Source organism: Tursiops truncatus, chromosome 3, assembly GCF_011762595.2.
Source record: "Tursiops truncatus isolate mTurTru1 chromosome 3, mTurTru1.mat.Y, whole genome shotgun sequence".
NCBI classification, from domain to species: domain Eukaryota; kingdom Metazoa; phylum Chordata; class Mammalia; order Artiodactyla; family Delphinidae; genus Tursiops; species Tursiops truncatus.
This window is the reverse complement of record NC_047036.1, coordinates 164,341,427-164,364,191: the sequence shown is the minus strand read 5'-3', so window position 1 is coordinate 164,364,191 and position 22,765 is coordinate 164,341,427. Positions and strand designations below refer to the sequence as shown.

The window sequence follows — 22,765 nt, the reverse complement described above, 5'->3', positions numbered from 1 at the left end:
GTTGAGCCCAATGCTCTCCCCTTTTGCAATCCGCCTATCACAATAGTCCTGAATAAAGTCTTCCTTACTGTTCTGTGAATGAAAAATATTGCCTGCCATATCAATAAACAAAGGATGTTGTAGCCATCAAGCCGTCACATTACAGCCCCCCAGATGGTGACCCTGGAGGGAACTCAAGATAGAAAGAGGATGCCCAGCATCAAGCCATCAGCCACAGCACACCACACCCCCCAACCCCCGCAATGATGCACCCTGAGGAGACTCCGGATGAGAAAGCCCAGGATACTGGCCCTAGATAGCTGAGGTGCCTATCAAAGGAACGACTTCAGTGAGCCCAGACTCTTGCATCTTCCCATACATAGAAAAGTAGTAAATTCCTTAACTTGAGATAGCTGGTTTTCTTTAATTAACAATAATCTTTTGATGTTCCGACTACCTGGTCTTTGATGCAAAAACTCCTGTATATCCTGGATCCCCACTTGCCTCTTCAGAGCAATCTCTCAGAGTTATCTGAGATGCTGTGTCCCAGACTTAATTCTCAGTTTTGTCTGCTGAATAAACTATAACTCTCAACTTTTAGGTCATGCTTTTGTTTTTTTTCAGTCGACAGTTTTTAACAAGTGTCAGAGTCATTTTTTTCTTTAACAGAGGCTGAGTAACTTTCCGAGGTTAGTTAGTTGCCCAGCACAAAAGAGCAGAATCAGGTTTATTTCTGAAGGTGGAGCCATAACTGCTGTGGCCAAGGGCATGTGGCTACTCATCTTAGTCTGAGAAAATGTGGGGAAAAACAGACTCTTCTTCACAGGGCAGCTATGGAGATTCAATGTGAAGTTGTAGACAGAGACTTAGCCTAGCACCTGGAGGGTAGTGAGTGCTAGGAACTTGGGAACTGGGGAATCAACAGTGATGCATCCTGACAAGGGAATAATTTGCAACTGGGGAAAAAAAAAAAAGAGGAGCTCTGTACTGATATGGAGACATCTCCAGAGTGTCTATATTTCATAACAGAATGAAATATATAGAATAAAGAGAATGTGTTATATTTCCCTGTGCCTGCTCAGCCCACCTATGGGAAGACTCAAGAGAAATATAGAAATATTGGTTAGCTCAAGGAAAAAAATTTCAGAGAATCTCAGGAAAAAAAATCTCACATTTGTCTCACACCAACCTTTGGTTCATCAGCAAAATCTCACCCCTCCTGGTCCAGCCCCCATCATCATTTGCCTGGACCAATGCAGTTGCTTCTATCCTGGTCTGAGGCTCCTCCCCTTGCCCCTGCCCACCCCCACCTCCTTGTCTATCCTCCCTGCATCACCCACAGGGCATCTGTGAGCATCTGAGCACAATCTCCTATCCTTTATAGATATGGGGGATCGGGCCCAGAGCCTGATTGTGTGGGTTACAGAATTGTGAAACCATTTAAATGCTCAGGGTCTCTTATGCTAAGGTAAGGGCACTGACTGGAGAGGTTTGGAATGGAAATGTTGGGCAGACACAGATGACCCTGAGAACTTTGACCCCATCAATACACTTGTCTGAAGGAGTTGGCCCTTCTACGTGTGATATTGTGATATAACAAGAAATATATATTTGTTCTTCACCCCTGATTCCTGGCACAGAACTTCGAAAACTCTTGAAACTTGTTGAGCGAAAGAGCTGATAGCATCATGTTTTGTTATAGTATTTGGGTTTAGTTCCTGGTTCCTGGCTCAGAGCTCCTAAGACCCTTGGAATTTCCTGAGTGACAGAGGTGAGAGATGAGAAAAACATGTTTTGTTTTTCGGTCTAAGCCTGAGCAGCCATACCTGAGTTTATGCTAATGATGTGACTCATGGATGGCCCTGGAGATTGTCAAACTAAGTGAAGTAAGTCAGATAGAAAAAGACAAATACCATATGATATCACTTATAGGAGGAATCTAAAAAAAAATGATACAAATAAACTTATTTACAGAACAGAAACAGACTCACAGACTTAGAGAACGAACTTATGGTTATGGGGGGGGAGGGTTGCGGGGAGGGATAGACTGGGAGTTTGGGAATGACGTGTACACGCTGTTATATTTAAAGTAGATAACCAACAAGGACCTACTGTGTAGCTTAGGGAGCTCTGCTCAATATTGTGTAATAACCTACATGGGAAGAGAATTTGGAAAAGAATAAATACACGTATATGTATAACTGAATCACTTTGCTGTACACCTGAAACTAACACAACACTGTTAATCAGCTAGACTCCAATATAAAATAAAAATTTAAGGGACTTCCCTGGTGGTCCAGTGGCTAAGACTCCCCACTCCCAACGCAGGGGGCCCGGGTTCAATCCCTGGTCAGGGAACTAGATCCCACATGCTGCAACTAAGAGTTCACATGCTGCAACTAAAGATCCTGCATGCCTCAACGAAGATCCCGAATGTGGCAACCAGGACCCGGTGCAGCCAAATAAATAAATAAATATTTTAAAATATAAAAAGAAAAAAAAAACTTTCATGAGCTTCACCCGTGCCCAGTTTTAAAGAAACAACAATAATAGAACAAACCAAATACCCAGGCCAAGAAATAAACCCTCACCACTCCCCAGAAGCTCCTGATTCTGAATCAGCAAGTCCATCTTCCTGTCCCCTTCACCTGCTATATTTTTCTTAGCAACCTTTATGACAGTCTGACATTCCACTGGAAGTCTCTTTGAGCACTGGTTTTAATGCCTGGCTTCCATTCTAGAATGTCAGCTCCACAAGGGTTCTCCACTGTGTCCTCAGTGCCTGGAATTGTGTCTGGCACCCAGTAGGTTCCAAGAAGCTGGTGGAGTGAATGATCTAGGCCGGGGCTACTGTCCTGCTCTGCTGCGGAAGGGCTGGCCATGGCCTTCCGGCCTCAGCTTCCTCTTTGCCACTAGGACCGCAGCAGCAGGAAACCAAGTGTGCCAGATTCTTCAACAGCCAGCCTGGATGAGGTCGGTTGGCCTCGCTGGGCCTGGAGGCCAGACTACAGAGGATGGGCTGGGCCTGGGACCTGCTGTCTACCACCCGAGGAGGGACCGACAGGAAGTGTCAGAGTGATTAATAATAACAATAAGGGTAATAAACCCAGTCATAATAATAAACTCTAATAATAGTTCACATTTTTCTAGGCTGGATGCTGTCTGGGCCCAGGCATTCTTGAGAGAGAATTCTCTTGAGTTGAGAATTCAACTCATTCTTCAGTTGAGAATTCTCTGAGCCCTCTCAGGTTCTTTTCAAGTGGAACGAGTACCCCACTTGACAGCCGGAGAAAAAATAGGACATGGAGGCCACTGGGAAGGCTCATGTGCTGCCCCCCAGGCCTGAGTCCTCTTTCCTGAACTCCTACATCTCAGCTGGGGTCCAGCCCCAGCAGGGAGGCTCCGGGTTACCCCACCAACCATGGGGGTTTGCCTAGGACCGAGGGGGTTTCCCAGGCAAGGGACTTTCCAGGTTAAAATTGGGACAGTCCTGGGCACACTGAGACTACTGGTCACCCTGCTCCAGTGGTTTTTTTTTTTAGGAGGAAGCTCGAATTGGGGAATTCCCCAGACTCTGAGAGGCCTGCTGGGGCCTCCCTAGAGCTCCCGCCAAACCAGGGAAAAGTCAAGGCTGCTAAATTAAAACAAAAATCTCTTTGTGTCCTTTTGAATGGGAGGGTTCAGGAAACAGTCAGTCCCCTCCCCAAAACAGCTATGAGGTTGGTTGGGAATCCTTCCCTTGTATGTGTGTGAACACATGGCCTCTAGAACATTCTCATAAGTAGCCACAGACAAGCACATTCTGTGCTGAACTCCAGAGGAAACAGAGGAGTTACACACATGAAGGCTGGAGCCAGAAGACCAGTGTGATCCCAAGCCATCCCTCAACCTCACCATACCTCAGTTTCTTCTTCTAAAAAATGGGGCTAATTGGAGTCCCAAACTCAGAGGTGTGTGTCAGGATCATCAAATGAATTAATATACATAAAGAACCAGGCGCAGAGCAACTGGTATTATCTTTTTTATTTCACAATATTTCTTAGATATCTTTCTTTTCCACTGTGTATAGATCTATTTGGTGGTTTTTTTTTTTTTTTTTTTTTTTTTTTTGCTGTGCCTCGCCGCTTGTGGGATCTTAGTTCCCTGACCAAGGATCGAACCCGTCCTTCGGCAGTGAAAGCTTGGAGTCCTAACCACTGGACCGCCAGGGAATTCCCCAGAACTGTTGTGTTTTGTTTTTAATTAATTTTTATCGGAGTATGGTTGCTTTACAATGTTGTCCCGGAATTGTTTTAATATGAAATATTTCAGGCATCCAAAAAGGTGTCGAGATAAATAAAAACATCACCTAGGCACCAGACGGAAACAAACCCAGTGTCCATCAACAGAGAAATGAACAAACAAAATGTAATATAGCCGTACAATGGAATACATTTGACCCTTTGTATCCACGGGTTCTGAATCCCGGATTTAACCAACCATGGATGGAGAATAATCAAAAGAAAAGGAAATTCCACAAAAAAGCAAAGACTTGAATTTGCCATACACTGACAATTATTTACATAGCATTTACATTGTATTAGGTGTTGTAAGTAATCTAGAGATGATTTGAAGTGTACAGGAGGATGTGCATAGGTTATATGCAAATACTATGCCATTTTATATAAGGGACTTGAGCATCTGCAGAGTTCGGTATCCATGGGGGGGGTCCTGGAATGAAGTTCTGACACATGCTACAGTGGGCATGAAACTTGAAAACCTGTCAAGTGCTGGAACTTCCCTGGTGGTTCAGTGGTTAAGACTCTGTCTCGGGCTTCCCTGGTGGCGCAGTGGTTGAGAGTCCGCCTGCCGATGCAGGGGACACGGGTTCATGCCCCGGTCCGGGAAGATTCCACATGCTGCGGAGCGGCTGGGCCCGTGAGCCACGGCCGCTGAGCCTGCGCGTCCGGAGCCTGTGCTCCGCAACGGGAGAGGCCACAACAGTGAGAGGCCCGCGTACCGCCAAAAAAAAAAAAAAAAAGACTCTGCACTCCCAGTGCCCAGGGCCCGAGTTCGATCCCTGGTCAGGGAATTAGATCCCGCATGCGCAACTGAAGATCCCGCATGTCTCTAATGAAGATCCTGTGGGCCGCAGCTAAGACCTGGCGCAGCCAAATAACTAAATAAATATTAAAAAAAAAGAAAACATATTAAGTGCAAGAAGCCAGATACAAGAAGACAAATATTGTATGTTTCCACTTTATAGGCGGTCCCTAGAGGAGACAGAAAGTAGAATGGTGGGGGCCAGGGGTTTCAGGAGCGGGAGGGAGAGTCAGTGTTTAACAGGAACAGAGTTTCAGTCTGGGGAGATGAGAAAGTTCTGGAGATGGACGGTGGTGGGGGTTGCGCAACAATGTGAATGTACTTAGTGCCCCTGAACTAGAAACTTAAAAATGATTTAAACGTGAAATTTTTTGTTATGTGTATTTTAACCACAATGTTTAAAAAATCAGGGGGAAGTGAGGTTAGTGAAATGGACGAAGGTGGTCAAAACGTACAAATTTCCAGTTATAAAATAAATAAGTCCTGGGGATGTAACGTACAGCATGGTGACTAATAATACAGTATTGTATAACTGAAAGCTGCTAAGATGGTAGATCTTAAAAGTTCTCATCACAAGAAAAAAGTTTTTGTAACTATGTATGGTGATGGATGTGAATTGGACTTATAGTGGTGATCATTTCACAGTGTATACAAACATCAAATCATTATGTTGTTCCTGAAACTAACATAATATTATATGTCAATTATACCTCAATTCTCTTTTTTTGGGGGGGGGCTGCGCCGCAGGGCTTGCGGGATCTTCCCTGACCAGGAATTGAACCCGCGCCCTCGTCAGTGAAAGCACAGAGTCCTAACCACTGGACTGTCAGGGAATTCCCTCTCAATTTTCTAAAAATCTAAAAAAATTGTCTGTGTGCCCTCCACTGAGGTAAAAAGCAAAACAAAACAAAACCAGCCTAAATACCGTGGAGGATCTCAGAGTTCCACTCTCCATTTCCATCCCTGGAGGGAAGTAGTTGCTGTCCCTTCCACCCCCTAAGCAATGAGTAAGGGCCACTTTTCATTTAGTCAATACATATCTCTTGAGCACCTACTTTATGCTCGGCCTTGTTCTAGGTCCTGGCAACACAGCAGGGAAGAGAACAGATAAAATTCCCTGCACTTGTGGCGTGACATTCTAGATGGGACGACAGCCGAGAACAAGGATAAACAAGTAAAAATATATAGTGTGACAGATAGTGATACGATATAGAAAAAGCAAAGGAAGGAGATGACGTCACTGGAGATCGGGTGGCCTGGGACCATCTTTCTGATCTGCAGGAGCTGAGGTGGAGACACAAGGATGTCAGGGGCAGGGTGTACCAAGCAGGGGGAACAGCTGAGGCAAAGGTCTGGAGGAGAAGGCTGTCCTTGAACTTGATGTAATTCCTACCTATCTGCTGGGCCCCGTAACTTGCTTCACCGCATTTCTTTTTTCTTCTTCTTCTCCTCATTTCATTATTTCTTTTTAATTTTATTTTTTAATTAATTTATTTATTTATTTATTTATTTATTCTTGGCTGTGTTGTGTCTTCGTTGCTGTGCACGGGCTTTTCTCTAGTTGTGGGGAGCAGGGGCTACTCTTTGCTGCAGCGCGCAGGCTTCTCATTGCGGTGGCTTCTCTTGTTGCAGAGCATGGACTCTAGGCATGCGGGCTTCGGTAGTTGCAGCACGTGGGCTCAGTAGTTGTGGCACGCAGGCTCTACAGCACAGGCTCTGTAGTTGTGGAGCATGGACTTAGTTGCACCGTGGCATGTGGGATCTTCCCCAAGCAGGGATTGAACCGATGTCCCCTGCATTGGCAGGTGGACTCTTAACCACTGTGCCACCAGGGAAGTCCCTCATTATTTCTTTTACCAATTAATTAATTTTTTAAAATTTATTTATTTATTTTTGGCTGCATTGTGTCTGTTGCTGCACGTGGGCTTTCTCTAGTTGCGGCAAGCAGGGGGCTACTCTTCATTGCAGTGCATGGGCTTCTCATTGCGGTGGCTTCTCTTGTTGTTCACCGCATTTTTGTTCATGAATTTCATCCATATTGATGTGAGTTTCTCTCCCTGGTTTCACTGCTCTGTCATGCAGCACTGTACACATTAATAGGCTATAATTTATTTGTCCCTTCCCCCGTGAATGGACAGTTATGTGAAATCCAATTTTGTGGTCTCAATGTCTCCAGGAAACAAAATTTTCCCACCCTTTTTTTTCTTTTTAATTGTTTTTTGGATTTTTTAAAAAAATAAGTAATTCATTCACATAGTTCCAAATCGAAAAGGCACAAAATGGTTTTGAGGACAAGTCCCCACTCTGCTTCCAGCCCCCTGACACCCATCTCATTACTGAATTCAAAACATGCTATGGTTTAATGGTTCCTCAAAAAGAATTACCAGGGGCTTTCCTGGTGGCGCAGTGGTTGAGAGTCCGCCTGCCGATGCAGGGGATGCGGGTTCGTGCCCCGGTCCGGGAAGATCCCACATGCCGCAGAGCGGCTGGGCCCAGTGAGCCGTGGCCACTGAGCCTGCGTGTCCGGAGCCTGTGCTCCGCAACGGGAGAGGCCACAACAGTGAGAGGCCCACATACCACCAAAAAAAAAAAAAAAAAAAGAATTACCATACGATCCAGCAATTGCATTTCTGAGTGTATACACAAAGAAAGCACAGACTCAGAGAGATGTTTGTACATCTGTGTTCATAGCGTCATTATTCACAATAGCCAAGAGATGGGAAGCAACCCAAGTGTCCAACGATGGATGAGTGGGTAAACAAAATGTGGTGTATTCTACAATGGAATATTATTCAGCCATAAAGAAAAAGAAAAGAAGGAAATTCTGGCACATGCTACACCATGGATGAAACTTGAAAACACTATATTAAGTGAAATAAGCCAGGAACAAAATTACAGATATTTTATGAGTGGGGACGTAAGTGTTTAATACATACAGAAATTCTCATACTTGGACTTCCCTGGTGGTGTAGTGGTTAAGAAGCCGCCTACCAATGCAGGGGACACAGGTTTGAGCCCTGGTCCGGGAAGATCCCACATGCCACGGAGCAACTAAGCCCGTGCGCCACAGCTACAACTACTGAGCCCACGTGCCACAACTACTGAAGCCTGAGCGCCTAGAGCCCGTGCTCCGCAGCAAAAGAAGCCACCACAATGAGAAGCCCATGCACCGCATCAAAGAGTAGCCCCCCGCTAAAATAAAATTAAAAATAAATAAATTAATTTTAAAAATAAAGTATACAATTCAATTAAAAACAATAAAGTCTTGTACTTAATACCACTGAATCGTACCCCTCAAAATTGTTAAAATGGGGACTTTCCTGGCGGTCCAGTTGTTGTGACTTCCAGATCCCACTGCAGGGGCCGTGGGTTTGATCCCTGCTCAGGGAACTAAGATCCTGCATACCACGTGGCATGGCAAAAAACAAAACAAAACAAAACAACCCAAAATGGTTAAGTGATAAGTTTTGTTATGCACATTTTACCACAATTAAACACACACACACACACACACACACACACACACACGTGCGCGCACTTACGGAATGCTTACCCTGTGCTGTGTTCTCAGCCGTGGGGTTTTAGCCATGAACAAAACACAGGAATCTCTGCCTTCAGGAAGCTTACATAAACCAGATAAATACTAATAAGCCCACTTGTGGGTTTTGTTGGAAGGTGGAAGTGGTGGGCAGAGAAGAGTGGAGCAGATAAAGGGTATAGGGTGCAGGAGTAACTTGTTTTAGGCTCTGTCCTCAGCACCCAGTGTAATTCCAGGCCCCCGGCCGGATATGTGTTGCCTATGAGCAGCTGTGTATTCAGGGCTTCCTCCTATAGCCACAAAAAAAGAGGACATTGCTTCACTCAGCTTCCATGTCCTTGGCTTCTGGTGGGTTCTGCCGATGGGGAAGGCTGACAGGAGATCAGAGGTGGGAGACAGACGAGGGTCCCTATTCCCTCCCTGCCCAACCACAGTTGGGCAGTGGTGGTTTCTCTGTGGCCACATAACCTGCAAGGAGCCCCTTCTTCACGGCTCCAGATGTCAGCAAGTTCTGCTCCCTTCCCATCCTCTTTAGTCCTGTCGAAATCTTCCCACTGTTGCTAGTTCCGGGTGCCTTATGGAATTACAACGCCCCAAAGATGTCCATGCCCTAATCGCCAGTGAGAATCAGGAATTAAGAATGCTACTCAGCTGACTTTAAGGTAGGGAGATTAGCACTTGCTTCAGCGGCACGTATACTAAAATTGGAAGGATACAGAGATTAGCATGTCCCCTGCACAAGGATGACGCGCAAATACGTGCATCATTCCATATTAAAAAAAAATGATAGGGAGATTATCTTGGTGGACTCAGTGTAACCACAAAGGTCCTTAAAAGTGGAACGGGGAGGGGACTTCCCTTGTGGCGCAGTGGTTAAGAATGTAGGGGACACAGGTTCGAGCCCTGGTCCAGGAAGATCCCACATGCCACGGAGCAACTAAGCCCGTGCGCCACAACTACTGAGCCCGTGCTCTAGAGCCTGCGAGCCACAACTACTGAAGCCCACGCACCTAGAGCCCGTGCTCCGCAACAAGAGAAGTCACCGCAATGAGAGGCCCGCGCACTGTAACGAAGAGTAGCCCCCGCTCGCCGCAACTAGAGAAAGCCCGCGTGCAGCAACAAAGACCCAATGCAGCCAAAAATAAATAAATTTATTTCTTTTTTTAAAAAGTGGAATGGGGAGGCAGAAAAAGAGGTCAGAGTGATGTGACAGAACTTGATTCATCTTTGCCATCTTTGAAGATGGAGGAAGGGGGCCATGCGCCAAGGCGCACAGGCAGCCCCTAGAAGCTGGAAACAGCAAGGAAATGGATCTTACCCAGAGCCTCCAGAAGGATCACAGCCCTGCCAATGCCTTGATTTTAGCGCAGCGAGACCCATGTTAGACTTCTGACCGGCGGAAGTGTAAGGTAATGCATTTGTGTTGAAGCCACTAAGTTTGCGGTGATTTGTTACAGCAGCCACAGAAAATGAATCCACTCAACACACATCTGTTGGTTCTCCTGTCCCACTCACATCATTACATTTTGTTCAGTGAAACCCTTTGGAGTGGAATTCTGTTTGCCGCTAAGACCCAGCCAATCATGCTTCTGGGAGCTTACTCTATAGGTGGGATGCCTGTCTTCGTGGAAAATGGTGCGCAAAGGTATGTTTCGCTGCATTGCTTGTAAAATTAGAGACGGAAAAACTTGCAAGTGTTAAAAACGCTGGTGAAATAAATGCTGAGATGTGCACATACTGGAGCTTTCTACCAGAGTAGAAAGAATGAGGAAGTGCTGATGAACTGATAAGGAAAAATCTGCAGGGCCACAAGGTTCAGTGAGAAACAGCAAAGACGCGCGCCGCTGACTGCAGTGTGTTAGCTCTGTGTGAAAAAGGAACGGAAGCGGTAAGATTACATTTGAACTTACAAAAAGAAACCCTGGAAGGAGTCACGAGACACCGTATACGGTGGGCTCCCATGGCTGGGGGCAGGGAACAGCGTGGGTGGTGGGTGAGTAGAGAGAGAACCTACTCTATGTGTCTCTCTTAATAGCTGGTGTTTTAAATCCTAGCCGGTGTTAGGGTGAGGCAGGCGAGGCATGAAAGCAAAGAGGGCGCCAACTCAGTAATCGAGATAAATATTTTAATGTAATATTTTCCAAAAACACCATTAATGTGAAAAAAAACATGATGAACAAAACATTGAAATTTTAAGTCAAAAATCAGTAACAGGGCTTCCCTGGTGCCTCAGTGGTTAAGAATCCGCCTCCCAATGCAGAGAACACGGGTTCGAGCCCTCGTCCGGGAAGATCCCACATGCCGCGGAACAACTAAGCCCGTGCACCACAACTACTAAGCCTGCACGCCACAACTACAGAAGTCCATGCACCTAGAGCCCGTGCTCCACAAGAAAAGCCAACGCAATGAGAAGCCCACGCACCGCAACGAAGAGTAGCCCCCGCTCGCTGCAACTAGAGAAAGCCCGGGCACAGCAACGAAGACCCAATGCAGCCAAAAATAAATAATTTTTTTAAAAAAATCAGTAACAGCGCTGAATTCTACTGAAGCCTGAGGTCAAACAAAATATCAGGAATATGGATTCTATCTTTGAAAGTTTTACAGTAAAGTATTAACAAGTTGACGATCCTGAGTGGATCCTGGATGGGTGGGGTTTATCCAGGGCCTTAGGAGGGCCCCCCATACCCCCCCCCACCAGCCATTCTCATCTATATGAAAAGCATTAGGCAATGCCACTCAGGTTTGCAGCTCACTGTTGACCCCTGGTGGTGATCAGCTTGGACACAAAGGCATTTACTGAGGGCCAGGACCCCTTCGGGGCGCTGGGAATATTTTAGGACCAAGACTCAGTTTGTGCCGTGGTGGTGCTCACAGCATAAAGGAGACAGCAATACACACATCAGCAAAACCAGGCAGGCGAAGAAGCTGCGAGGCCAGACGTGATGCGTGACTCAAAAGGCGGGTCAAGGAGGACCTCTGGGAGGAGGTGGCAGAGCTCTGATTGCAGTGAGAAGCAGCTGCCAAGGGGTGGTGTCCCCCAGAAGAGGTGGGCAGTGGGCTTCACGACCCTTGGTATTTCATGTCTTAAAAGTTGATGTGTCCTTGTTTATTATAGTATTCTTTAAGCCTTTCCTGTGGCCCGAATATTCCATTACCTTTTAAAGGAAGACTGCTTTCAAAAGATTACTTTTTCAAGGGAAGGGTGTTCAAGCAGAGGGACGGGCATGTGCCAAGGCCCAGATTTTAAGCACCTGGGTACCAGGCGCCATGCTTGCCTGTACATTATCTCACCTACACCTCATCGCAACCCTGGGAGGAGAGCATGAACATGACTCTCATTGTACAGAGGGGGACACTGAGGCTGAGGAAAGTGCCCAAGGTCACACTGATAAGAAAAACTTGAAAGTGCTTAAGGATCAGCAAGGAGGGAGTTGATGAGAAGGGGAGGACATGAGACGAGGGCAGGGAGGTGACCAGGCAGATGGTGTAGGGCCTGGCGAACTGCAGGGAGGTCTTAGGCTTCTGCTCTGAGGAATGTGCCCTGACTCAGGTGTTCACAGGTGCCCACTGGCGGCTGCCTGCTGGGGTCCAGCGAGGGCAAGGAAGACAGGGAAGAGGCTGGAGTGGGCATGCAGGCCAGAGGTGACAGGGACCTGAACCAGGGTGGAGGACGAAGGGCAGTGGACAGACTCAAGATTTGTTTTGGAGGCAGAGCTGGCCACGTGGAAGGTGAGACACGGTGCAAGTTGATTCTCCTGAACGGACGCTGGGGGGTGGCTCAGAGGGATGAGATAATCCCAAGACTTACGGGGGGGGGGGGGGGGGGGAGTGAGAACCCTTGACACAAAGGTGTCCTGAGGAAGTGTTCCAGGCGGCGGAACGACACATTCCTGGAGAGCCTGGAGTGAGGACGGAGGACATTGCCCATTTGCTGCAGGGCAAAGCTGGGGGCATCACAAGCCCAGCCGCCAACACTGACCAGGGTTCCCTCCCACCCTGCAAGAGAAGAGCTGTGCCAGCCCTCCTGAGGTCTCGCGGAGCATCTGAAATCCTTTATTGGAAGATAATTGCTGTTTACTATGTAGGAGACTCAACAGCAGATGAACAGTGAAAACGGAGCCCACAGTGACTGGGGCAGGGCCCTCAGCTGGGGACCCCACCCATACCCTGTGGACCAGCCTGGCAACCTCTACCCCTCCCTGGACCCCCAAGCCTTTGGCATAATGCTGAAGTGGGGGAGCTGCAGGCAGTGAAGCCCCTTGACTCAAAGCAGACTTGGATGAGCGCTCAGGGAGTGGGGTCAGTGGAGGGGGGTGGGCAGGCCCCTCCGGGCTAGGTGTGGGAGCAGCCAAAGTGGAGGAAGCCAGGAGCTGGGGAGATGGTGTCTATTTTTGTTTTCTGAAAAGGGGCGCACAGGGGCCTGCAGGCAGTCGGGCAGCAGCTGAGGTGGGTTATGCGCTGACGTCTTTCTCGTCGCCCCGACTGGAGGCTTCCAGCAAGGGGTCCCCGGGACCCGCCTCCTCCTCTTCTTTGGCCTCACTGGACTTGGAGTTGGGGACCCAGAGGCCGGAGTCGATGCAGCGCTGCATGTGGTACTTCGCGTCCTGCAGGGAGAAGGGTGGGTTGGTGAGGCTGGGCTGCCATCTTCTGGTGGCCCGCCTGTCCCCCGCACATCCTCGAGCCTGCTTCCTGCTCTTTCTAGATTACAGCTTTACCAAAGAACTGCGCGCAACGATGGAAATGGCCTGTAATCTGTGCCGTACAATATGGTAGCCACCAGCCACGTGTGGCTACCGAGTACTTCAAATGTGGCTGGTGCAGGGGAACTTTAAAGCTCACTTAACTTTAATGCAAGTTTAAACAGTGTAGTCTAGAACAAGGGTGAGCAAACTTTTTTGTAAAGGGCCAGACAGTAAATATCGTTGGCTTGCGGGCCCTATGGTCTCTGTCAAAACCTCTCAACCCATCATGCCTCAACTTTATGGTTGTAGCACAAAACCAGCCACAGACAAGATGAAAATAAACCAGCCTGGCTGCTGCATTCCAATCAAGTTTTATGTAGAGACAGACAATGAGCCTGCAAGCCATAGGCGGAAGACCCTTGGTCTAGATGTTCATTCCCACAGAAGCATCTAGAAACCCTGGGCCAGGTCTTGCGACTAGACTTTTTACAGATGAGGAAAGCAGTGTGGCCAACGGGGTGAGACAGGCAGCAGGAATGGGGTCAAACCGAGGTCTATCAAGACTCAAAGTATTTATCTACCAGCGCGGTGACTGCTCGAAACAGCTGCTGTTTTTACCAGCACCTACTACGTGCTCAGCCCTCCCCATGGATTTCGTGAGTTAATATCGAGAGAAAGTGGTTTGATGAGGTAACTGAGGCTGGAAAGGGACCCCCTCCTTGGGCCACTCTGAGCTGCTGGCAAAGGTGGGGTCAGCTGGAGTGCTCATCAACAGCCCGCAGGGACAGGGACACTCAATCTGGACGCCGGGCACACAGTAGGTGCTCAATAAATGTAAGTGGGCAGGTGGCACAAAGCCTGGCTGCCTCGTGTGCTGGCCACACGGTGACAAAACGTCCCTTGTTCCTTTGAGAAGCCCAGGAGGGACACTTCTACCAATGATGTGGGCAGCAGAGCTGGAGGGGGCGGGGGAGACACATCGCTCGCCCAGGTGGGCTTGGGCGCAGTTACTCACGGTGGGGTCCATCTTGCTGATGGCATCTTGGAGCATCTGCACATCCTTCACGTCAAAGCATTTCTGGAGTTCCTGTGGGTGCAGAGGGGTGGGGTCAGGGCCTGGGTCCCAGGGAGCCTGGGGACCCCACTGGCTGCCTGCCTGCTGCCCGCCAGGGCCCAGGGGGCCGCACCTCAGGGAGGGATTCGTAGACCTCGACGGGGTCCAGACCGCCGGGGCCAAGCCGCTTCCTGCGCTCCTCCTCCTCGTACTCCTTCATGGCCTTCTCGATGCGCAGCTTGGCCCGGCCCCGCACGCGGTCTTTGAAGGCCTCCAGCTCGTCGTTGAAGCCCTCCATGTACTGACGGTCAGCAGTCTGCGGGGGGCAGGGGCGCGCACAGGATTGAACTGGGGGAGCCAAGACCGCCCCACTGCAGGTCCTCAGAGACGCCCCAGGGCTCCCTGCATCTGCTCCTGAACTGACTGACAGGCACCCTGGGCCTCAGGGCTCTCCTCTGCCTCCTCTGAGCTCGACTTTACACCTCTGTGCTCACGACCCCCTGCCCGTACAAGCCCCTGGACCTCAGACTCGTGACACCCACCTCCTTCGGGTCCTCCTGTGGAGTTTAGCGGGCATCTCAAATGCAACACAGCCACCCCGGAGCTCCCGGTCACACCCCTTAGTCTGTCCTGCAGCTCCCCCAGCTCAGCAGGGATAGCTTTGCTCTTCAGGTGCTCAGGTAAGAAACCCACAGGCATCCTTGACTCTGGCCCTCACCCCAGCTTAGGACTTTCAGCACATCGTGCCAGCTCGGCTTTCCAAATCTGCCCAGGAGCCGACCACTCGTCAGCTCCTCCGTGGCCCAGCCCTCTCCTGACTGAGGAGAGGACTGATCACAGGGGCTTGAGTCCAAGTAAACCCATGTCTGTCTCCCCCAGTGGACCGCAGGCTGGTTCCCTGAGGAGGACCACCCTCCACTCTGCCCTGGCCACTCCGGCCCCTCCCTACCTTGATCTTGGTGAAGAACTGCCGGAAGCAGGCACGGGGGTCCACCTTCAGGCTCTTGGCCAGCTCCAGGATGAACTGCATGACGATGGTCTGGTGGGCCACCTGCTCCATCAGCGCACATTTCTGCCAGGGGAAAACAAGCACGGCGTCACCAAGTGGCGGACCCAGGGCACAGCCGAAATCTCCCCAGCCCCGAGGGCGGGCTCCACATACCTCCTCCACCTCTAGGTCAATGCACCAGATGACCAGGTAGTTGGCGGTCTCCTCACACACCAGGTGGACGTTGTCCGACAGGTACTTCTGGCTGTCATCCCAGCGGCGGAGCATGCCTGCGGGAAGGTGTTGGCAAGGTGTTGGAAGGGCCCTGGAGGCAGAGGCTAGCCCCTTGTCACGTGCACCGCCCACCGGGCCCCCACCTGGGCCCAACTTACCGAAGTGCTTGATCTGTTTCTCATACTTCTCCACGAAGGTTTTGTGTTTCTGTTCCCTCACCTCCTCCGACTCCTCCTCCGCCCGCTCAGGCTTGGTATTGACCATGCTCTGTGGTGGGGTGAGAAGGGGAGTGGGCTGGGGCGAGGCTGTGCGGCGCCTCAAGCGTGGCCGGGTGGGCCGCGGCCGCAGCGCCCATCCCATCCAGGGTGGAGGTGGTGACGGCGCCATGAACATCAGCGTGGCGGGAGCGTGGGCGTGGCAGGTGTGGCCTCGGACTAGGGCCTTTGGGCAGATCAGAGGGGGGGTACCGGTGGGGTGCCGCACCTGCCTGGGCCCCCACACATGATCCCCTCACCCGCCACCTCCATCCACCCGTCCCTGGACCTGAGCAGTCCCCTCGGCCACACCTGCCACCGTCTGCCGAGCGCGCCCGGCCCTCGCACACCTTGCTGAAGCCGTCCTTGCTGAGCGTGTCCACGTTCCAGGGCATGCTCTTCTCCTTCTTGCGCATCTCCTCCAGCTTCTGCTCCCAGCTCCGCTCCTCCTTGCGCAGCTGCTGTGCCTCGGCCTGCAGCCGCTCCAGCTCGGCCCTGCTGCCCTCGCCCTCGGCCACCTCCAGATCCTTCAGCTTCCGCTGGCACTCGGCCACCTTGCGCTTGCACTCGCGACAGCCCCTGTCCAGCTCCTCCTTTTCTTTCTGGAACTGCTCCATGCGCTCCACCCGGGCCTGTGGGACAGGCACGGCCCATCACTCTGCGGAACGGCTTGTCCCTTGACCCCAGCCCCAGGCCCAGGACCCCAACAGCTGCACCTGGAATGACTCCGGAGAATGTCAGCACCAACCTCCGTGTGCTGGACTCCCAGCTCCCGCTCTCGCTCCTACAGGTGCACCTGAGCCAGGGCGGGTCCCTCTTCTGCTCAGAACCCTCTACGGCTGCCACCTCACTTGGAGCAAAAACCTAAGTCCTCCCTGTGACCCGCAGGGCCGTGCGCAATCTGTCCCGTGCCCTCCATGGCCTCACCTCTTCCTGCTCACCCCCTCCCTCCAGCCACACTGGCTGCCTCACCTTTTCTCGAACCCACTTCAAACCTCAGGGCCTTTGCACTGGCTGTTCCCTTGGCCTGGAATGTTCTCTCCCCAGATACACCCCACCCCGGCATCCTTAACATCTTCTTTTTAAAAATATATATATTACTTATGTATTCGTTGGCCGCGCCCTGCAGCATGCGAGATTGCGGTTCCCTGATCAGGGGTTGAACCTGTGCCCGCTGCATTGGGAGTGTAGAGTCTTAACCACTGGGCCACCAGGGAAGTCCCCCTTATCATCTTCAAATGTCCCTTACAGGGAATTCCCTGGTGGTCCAGTAGTTAAGACTTCGTGCTTTCACTGCCGAGGGCCCGGGTTCAATCCCTGGTTGGGGAACTAAGATCCCACAAGCTGCGCAGTGCGGCAAAAAAAAAAAAAAAAAGTCCCTTACAGATGAGGCCTTCCTTGACCACCCAGCTGAAGGTCTCAACCTCCCCCTACCCTGCTCTGCTTGACCTTCCTCCTCAGCACTTGTCACCCGACAACAGCCTGTGACAATTATTTATCATGTTTCGGGCACTGTCCTCCTCCAAGGATACTGGCTCCACAAAGGTGTTGTGCCTCCAGAGCTGGGCCTGACACACAGTACGGACTCAGGAAAGCCTTGTTGGATGTAATAAAGTAATAAGATGCTGGATAGAGGCCTCACCCCTCCCCAGGGTCTCAGGTTCCCCCTCCTCCCTGGAGCCACCCTCAGTAACACTCAGGCACCCTCCTGCGCCCACCACGCCCCTCAAGCCACCGCTGCTTGGGTGTCCCACAGGCACCTCCAATTCTGTGCCCCAAACTGAACTCCCCACCGGAGCCCCCCAGACCTGTTTTTCTGCTGTGTCCTCCCTCAGCAAAGAGCCTGCCCCTGCCTCCTGTCCCAAGCTGAGGCCTGTTGTGAGCCCTGTCCCTCCCTCTCTGCCACCAAATCCTGACACTATTTTTTTTTTTTTTGGCCACGCTGCGTGGCTCGTGGGATCACAGTTCCCCGACCAGGGATTGAACCCGGGGCACAGCAGTGAAGGCCTAGAATCCTAACCACTAGGCTACCAGGAAACTCCCCTGACACTTTTCATTTCCAGTTGTTTCTCCAATTTGCTCCACCCCGGGTGCTGCACCTGGATCTGCAGAGGCCCGCTCAGCTCTGTCTCCAGGCCAGCAGGCCCTCCTGAGCCCAGCCTAGTGCCCACCAGCCTCCTGTCCCCCCCTACCCTAGACGCCACTCCTCAGACCTCCTCTTCCACTGCACCCCATCTCCTCAGTCCCCCATCCCGATCCCTATCAGATCACTGGGCCCTGTCACTCTCCAACCCTGCTTGGCTCCCAGCAGTGCCTGCTCAACCCAGACCAATGACTGAACCCTGAGAGGTGTCACCATCTTCCATTGCTGTCGCCCCAATCCAGGCTCGGAACCTGCCACAGGAGTCTTTGAAATGTACCTGTCTGACCACAGCCCTCCCTGCTACCTCAGACTGGAGTGTCTGGGTTCAGAGGGGACCCCAGACCCCTGCCCCACGCTGGCCAGATGGCCAAGGCTCCTTGGGGGGCTGGGTCGCAGGCCGATGCCGGCCCCTGTGGTTGATGCTAGCCCTGAATGGACCAGCTCTCTCCTGACTCTTAGCCTCTGCACATGCTGTTCCTCCCACCTGGAACTCTCTTCCCCTTACTCCATCTGCTTTGTCCCCAAGTCTCAGCTTCGACAAAGCCTTCCCCAAGTGCCCGACCCCCAGAGTCACTGAGCCCCAAAGGCCCCTCTGTGATCATCAGATGACGTGATGAGATGCTAGTGGAAGGCCTTGGGGCACCAGACCTGGGGTCATATCTCACAGCCACCATGTAATGGCCAGGTGTCCCTGGGCCAATCCCCTAACTTCAGTTTCCTCATCTGTCAGATGCAGACAATAGTGCCAAGGTTGCACTGGGAAAAGCAAAAAAGGTTATAAAAGTAGACAGTCCAGAGCCGTGCTGGGGGCTCAGTCAGCACCATTCCCACGTTGGCTACTGTCATTACTGTCTGTCCAAGGGGACAATCTGTCTCTCTCTGGGGACTGTACTGGGGCTCAAACAAGAAAATGTACTTCAAGTGCTTAGCTCGATATCCAGTAAATGCTTATAACTGGTAACTGGGAGCAGTTGTTACTGTATCATCAGAGCAGCCCAGCTCCACCACTTACTGGTGATGTGACCTTGGCCAAGTCTCATATCTCTCCCTGCCTTGGTGTCCCCCTCTATGAAATGGGGTCTCACGGGGTTGTTTTGAGGACTAAATGAGTTACTCCCAGGAAACTGCCTGCAACACAGCATTCAGTATACGTGTCCTCAACTGTCATCACCGCCGTCATGGCCACGGCCACGGCCACGGCCACCAGAATGGTCCGCTAACTTGCTTCTGTGCTTTATTAGAGGCCCTAGCACAGGGCCAGGAAGACGGTGGGTGAGAAGCGGGAGACCTGAATCCTTCTCTAACGCCCCACAGGACCGACATGGCCAACCCTGAGCCTCACTTTTCCCACTCGGATGAGGCCCTCGCCTTGCGGAGGACACATTGTGGCCTCTGCCACCTCTCTTTTTCCACGATGGGACTGTGTCACCTGGAGCCTTCCTGCTGCCTTATTGCATTATAGCTGGCCTTGGGTGGCAGCAGGAATCTACCACACTGCTGGTTTCTGCTGGACGGCCATCAAAATCTTCCCGGCATCCTCTGAGCAGCCGCCAGGGAGGCCAAAGCTAAATAAAGGCCTCCTGGAGCTGCTGGGGGTGGCAGCCTGCCCGGCCTGAGCTTTACGCCTCCGGGAGGGGCTGTAGCAGGCTGGGAAGGGCAGAAGCCTTGGCAGCGAGAAGGGGCCACAGGTATCACTGCCCTCCTTACAGACAGGGGACCCAAGGCTCACAGAACCTGGACACCACACAGCTCACTGGGAGGAGCCACAAGAAACTAGTACTGGTGGCTGTTTCTGGGCAAGGGAGCCAGGGAGCTGGAGCTGGAGCCAGGAAGACTCGCTGGTCCCCTTCTGGAACCTTTGGATTATTTTTTTACCATGAGCGTGAATTACATGAGTAATAATAATGATAGTGGCTAAAGTTTCTACACAGTTTATTACATGCCAGGTGCTGTCCTGAGAGCATTACACACATTAAATACATAAGGCAACCCTCACAACAACCCTATGAGGTAGATACTGATAAGATCCCCAGCTGGAGAAATTGAGGCACAGAGAGATCAACACTCACTGGGGGCAATGCAGCAGGTCAGTGATTCAGCAGGAGCCAGCATCTGAACCTGGGTGGGCAGGCCTGTGCTCAGAAGCACACCAGGCTACCTTTTCTCTAATCCCCCTTTCCCCTCTGGTCCTGCTTACTCCCTCCCGGGCCCTGAGCCAAGTTCTTTTCAGATCTCATTTCATGTCATCCTTACGATGGTCTCATGGAGGCGGGGTCTCGCTCCCCCTAAAGCAGCAACGGCCCTGTGGCAGGGCTGGGATGAGAACCCAGGCTTGGTGGCCGCTGAACCGGGTGCTGGAGACACCAGGCTCCCTCCCTCCACTCCAGCACTGGGGCTCCCAGTGGCAGGCCAGGAAAAGGTTTTGTGCCAAGAGGGAGAAGGGTGTGGTGGGAGGAGGATGCTGCAGGAGAGGGGACATCAGCCTCCCAACTCAGCAGGACCAAACCGTCCTCCCCACGGTGATATAGATTAACTATGTTACAGAAATAGGTGTTCCCAAGAATTGCCTTGAGAGCTTGCAGAGATCTTCAATATTTCATAATAAAATGTTACACGTGTCAAGAAAGAGAAGTGCTAGAACTTTCTCCTTACACTCCAGGGGCCCACCCGGCAGACACTACCCAGGAGGCTGCTGCTTTAAGGAATGGGTTGGAACTGGGACTGGAAACCAGATGTAGGGACTAATGCTGGGTCTTGGCAGGATGGGGAAGGGCCCTTCTAGAAGCTTCTAGATAAACGACTGGGAGCTGATATATGGGAAGGTGGGGTGAGGAATTCCTAACTGGAAGATTCTGAGAGACATATGCCCTCAGTCTGAGAGTGTAACAAGCATAGGAATGTGGGTGCAGGAGCTCTGATTTGGTGGAGCAGATTAGAACATTAGGTCTCATGAGAGCCATTCTGTTGGCCTGAGAGCGCTGCTGGTCAGGGAGAGGGGTGAGAGAACACACAGACTTGAGATTCTGGGGTCTGGATTTGGGGGAAAATAAGTAAAAGAAGGGGTAGGGAATTTGGAATTAGACTGGGAGGGTTCCTGGTAAAAGCAGGGTCAGTGTGGGTGTCTGAGAACAGCAGACCAAACTGGGGTCAGAAGGAAGCTGGGGTGGGTTTAGGTCCTGGACTTGGGTTTGAATGAGGCATTCCAATGCTGGCGGAGGTTCCTACAGGAAGCCTGTCTCGGGGGTGGGCGGTGACTGGGCCTGCAGTACCAAGTAGGGGCAGGGGCTCTGGCTGGGCAGGACGCCACGTGGGTAGGGTTTCCTGATGCAATAGGAAATTGGGTCTACAGTGCATGAGGCTGAAGGAGAGCAGCCGGAATTGGATGCTCCATCAGGGCGGAGCTGGTGGTTCAGTCTGAAGGGGAACCAGGTTTCAAAATTCCAGTCCTAGATGGGACTGAGGGTCCTGGTGGGGCACCGGTCTACGTTCTAGGGAAGGGGTCCTGGGTGTGGGCTGGAGTCCCAGGCCAGGAACAGAAATCTCGGGGGAGGACAGAACTCCTTGCTCTATTGAGAGGAGCAGAACCTCTAGATCTAAATGTGAATCACCATCAAGATTCCGAAAGGCAGGTCACAGACTAGACTTAAAGTATTGGGAACTCTGGGGGTTGGACGGGCCAATGGGACATCCAAGATCATAAGTGGGTACCCGAAAGGTTCAGGGTGCAGATTCTGAGGTAGAATTCTGGGTGTAAGTGGAAGGTCCCAAATGGATTGGGGGGGCACGTCCAAAGCTTGTCTTGGTAGTCTAAACTGTGAAGAAGGTGCCCTAGGGGTCAACTGGGAGTTCCAAGAAGAAATTGGAAGGGGAGGGGGGAGGGGGGAGGGCCCAGGATCGCGGGCAAGGAACTCAAGGGTCTCGGCAATTCTGTTGCCCCGGAGTTGAATCAAGGAACCCCGGGCGATTCTGAAAGTCCAGACTGTAGGGTGGGAAACCCAGGTGTCAATGGCTGGGCCCCCAGCAGTATCAGGAGTCAGAACTCTGAAGCGGAGTCCCGAGAGTGGGGGAAGGCGCTGGGCGCGCGCGCTCTACCTGGTGCCGCCAGCGGAAGAGGCTGGCTGTGTCGATGTTGGGGTGCGTCTCGTCTTCATCGTCAGACACCTCGATGTGGTCCCACACGCTGTAGTCCACCATCTTGCCTCCGCGGCCCAGCCCGCTCCGGCTCTGGCAGCAGCAGCAGCGGCGGCGGCAGCAGCGGCGGCTACGGCGGTAGCACCACACAGACTCTGCCCGCAGAGCCCCGCCCCTTCCGTTTCCGCCCGGACGCGGGCGCCCCCGCCCGCGCGTGACGTCACATCCCTAGTAACCGCGGCAGCGGCACTGGCGACCGAGGTCTTAAAGACCCCTGCGCACGTGTTCCGGCTCCCCGAAGTCTTCGCCGAGACCTCACCCCATCGGGCTTGGGGCCTCCGCTAGGCACCTCCTAGGGGTATACGGGTGGCTTCTCCAACCTTGAGCTCCCCTTCTCTCCCGGTGCCCCACGGTGGGCGTTTACGGCGTCCGTGAGGGGGGCAGTTGGCGAGACTGAGGGAGAGGATTGTCCCCTTAGCCACACCGCAGTGACGTCAGACCAAGCCCACTGCTGGGGCCGGGCCTCGGCGAGAAGACCTCGCTCCCGCCCCTTGTGAAGAGGAACTTAACTTTGTGCCTGATAGGAACGGACATTCCCAGTCCGAGGGGTACAAGGCCCTGCCCTGGGAGGGTCTAAGTAAAGGAAGGATATGGCCCTGCCCTTGAGGAGTCGGAGGTGG

General features: G+C 51.8%; 1 protein-coding gene and 1 pseudogene across 1 annotated transcript; one reads left to right on the top strand and one right to left on the bottom strand.

Annotated features, from left to right (window-relative positions):
• The first annotated feature begins 9,277 nt into the window (after nucleotides 1-9,277).
• LOC117311986 (U6 spliceosomal RNA) lies at nucleotides 9,278-9,377 on the top strand (annotated as a pseudogene).
• Nucleotides 9,378-10,710: 1,333 nt separating this feature from the next.
• CDC37 (cell division cycle 37, HSP90 cochaperone) lies at nucleotides 10,711-22,250 on the bottom strand. The gene is made up of 8 exons (XM_033854348.2): nucleotides 22,047-22,250; nucleotides 16,162-16,443; nucleotides 15,716-15,824; nucleotides 15,498-15,613; nucleotides 15,285-15,407; nucleotides 14,469-14,651; nucleotides 14,297-14,368; nucleotides 10,711-13,203 (listed from the first exon to the last, which is right to left on the bottom strand). Exons 1-8 carry the CDS (start codon nucleotides 22,146-22,148, stop codon nucleotides 13,051-13,053), a joined length of 1,140 nt encoding a protein of 379 aa, XP_033710239.1. The 5' UTR covers nucleotides 22,149-22,250; the 3' UTR covers nucleotides 10,711-13,050.
• Nucleotides 22,251-22,765: the final 515 nt, after the last annotated feature.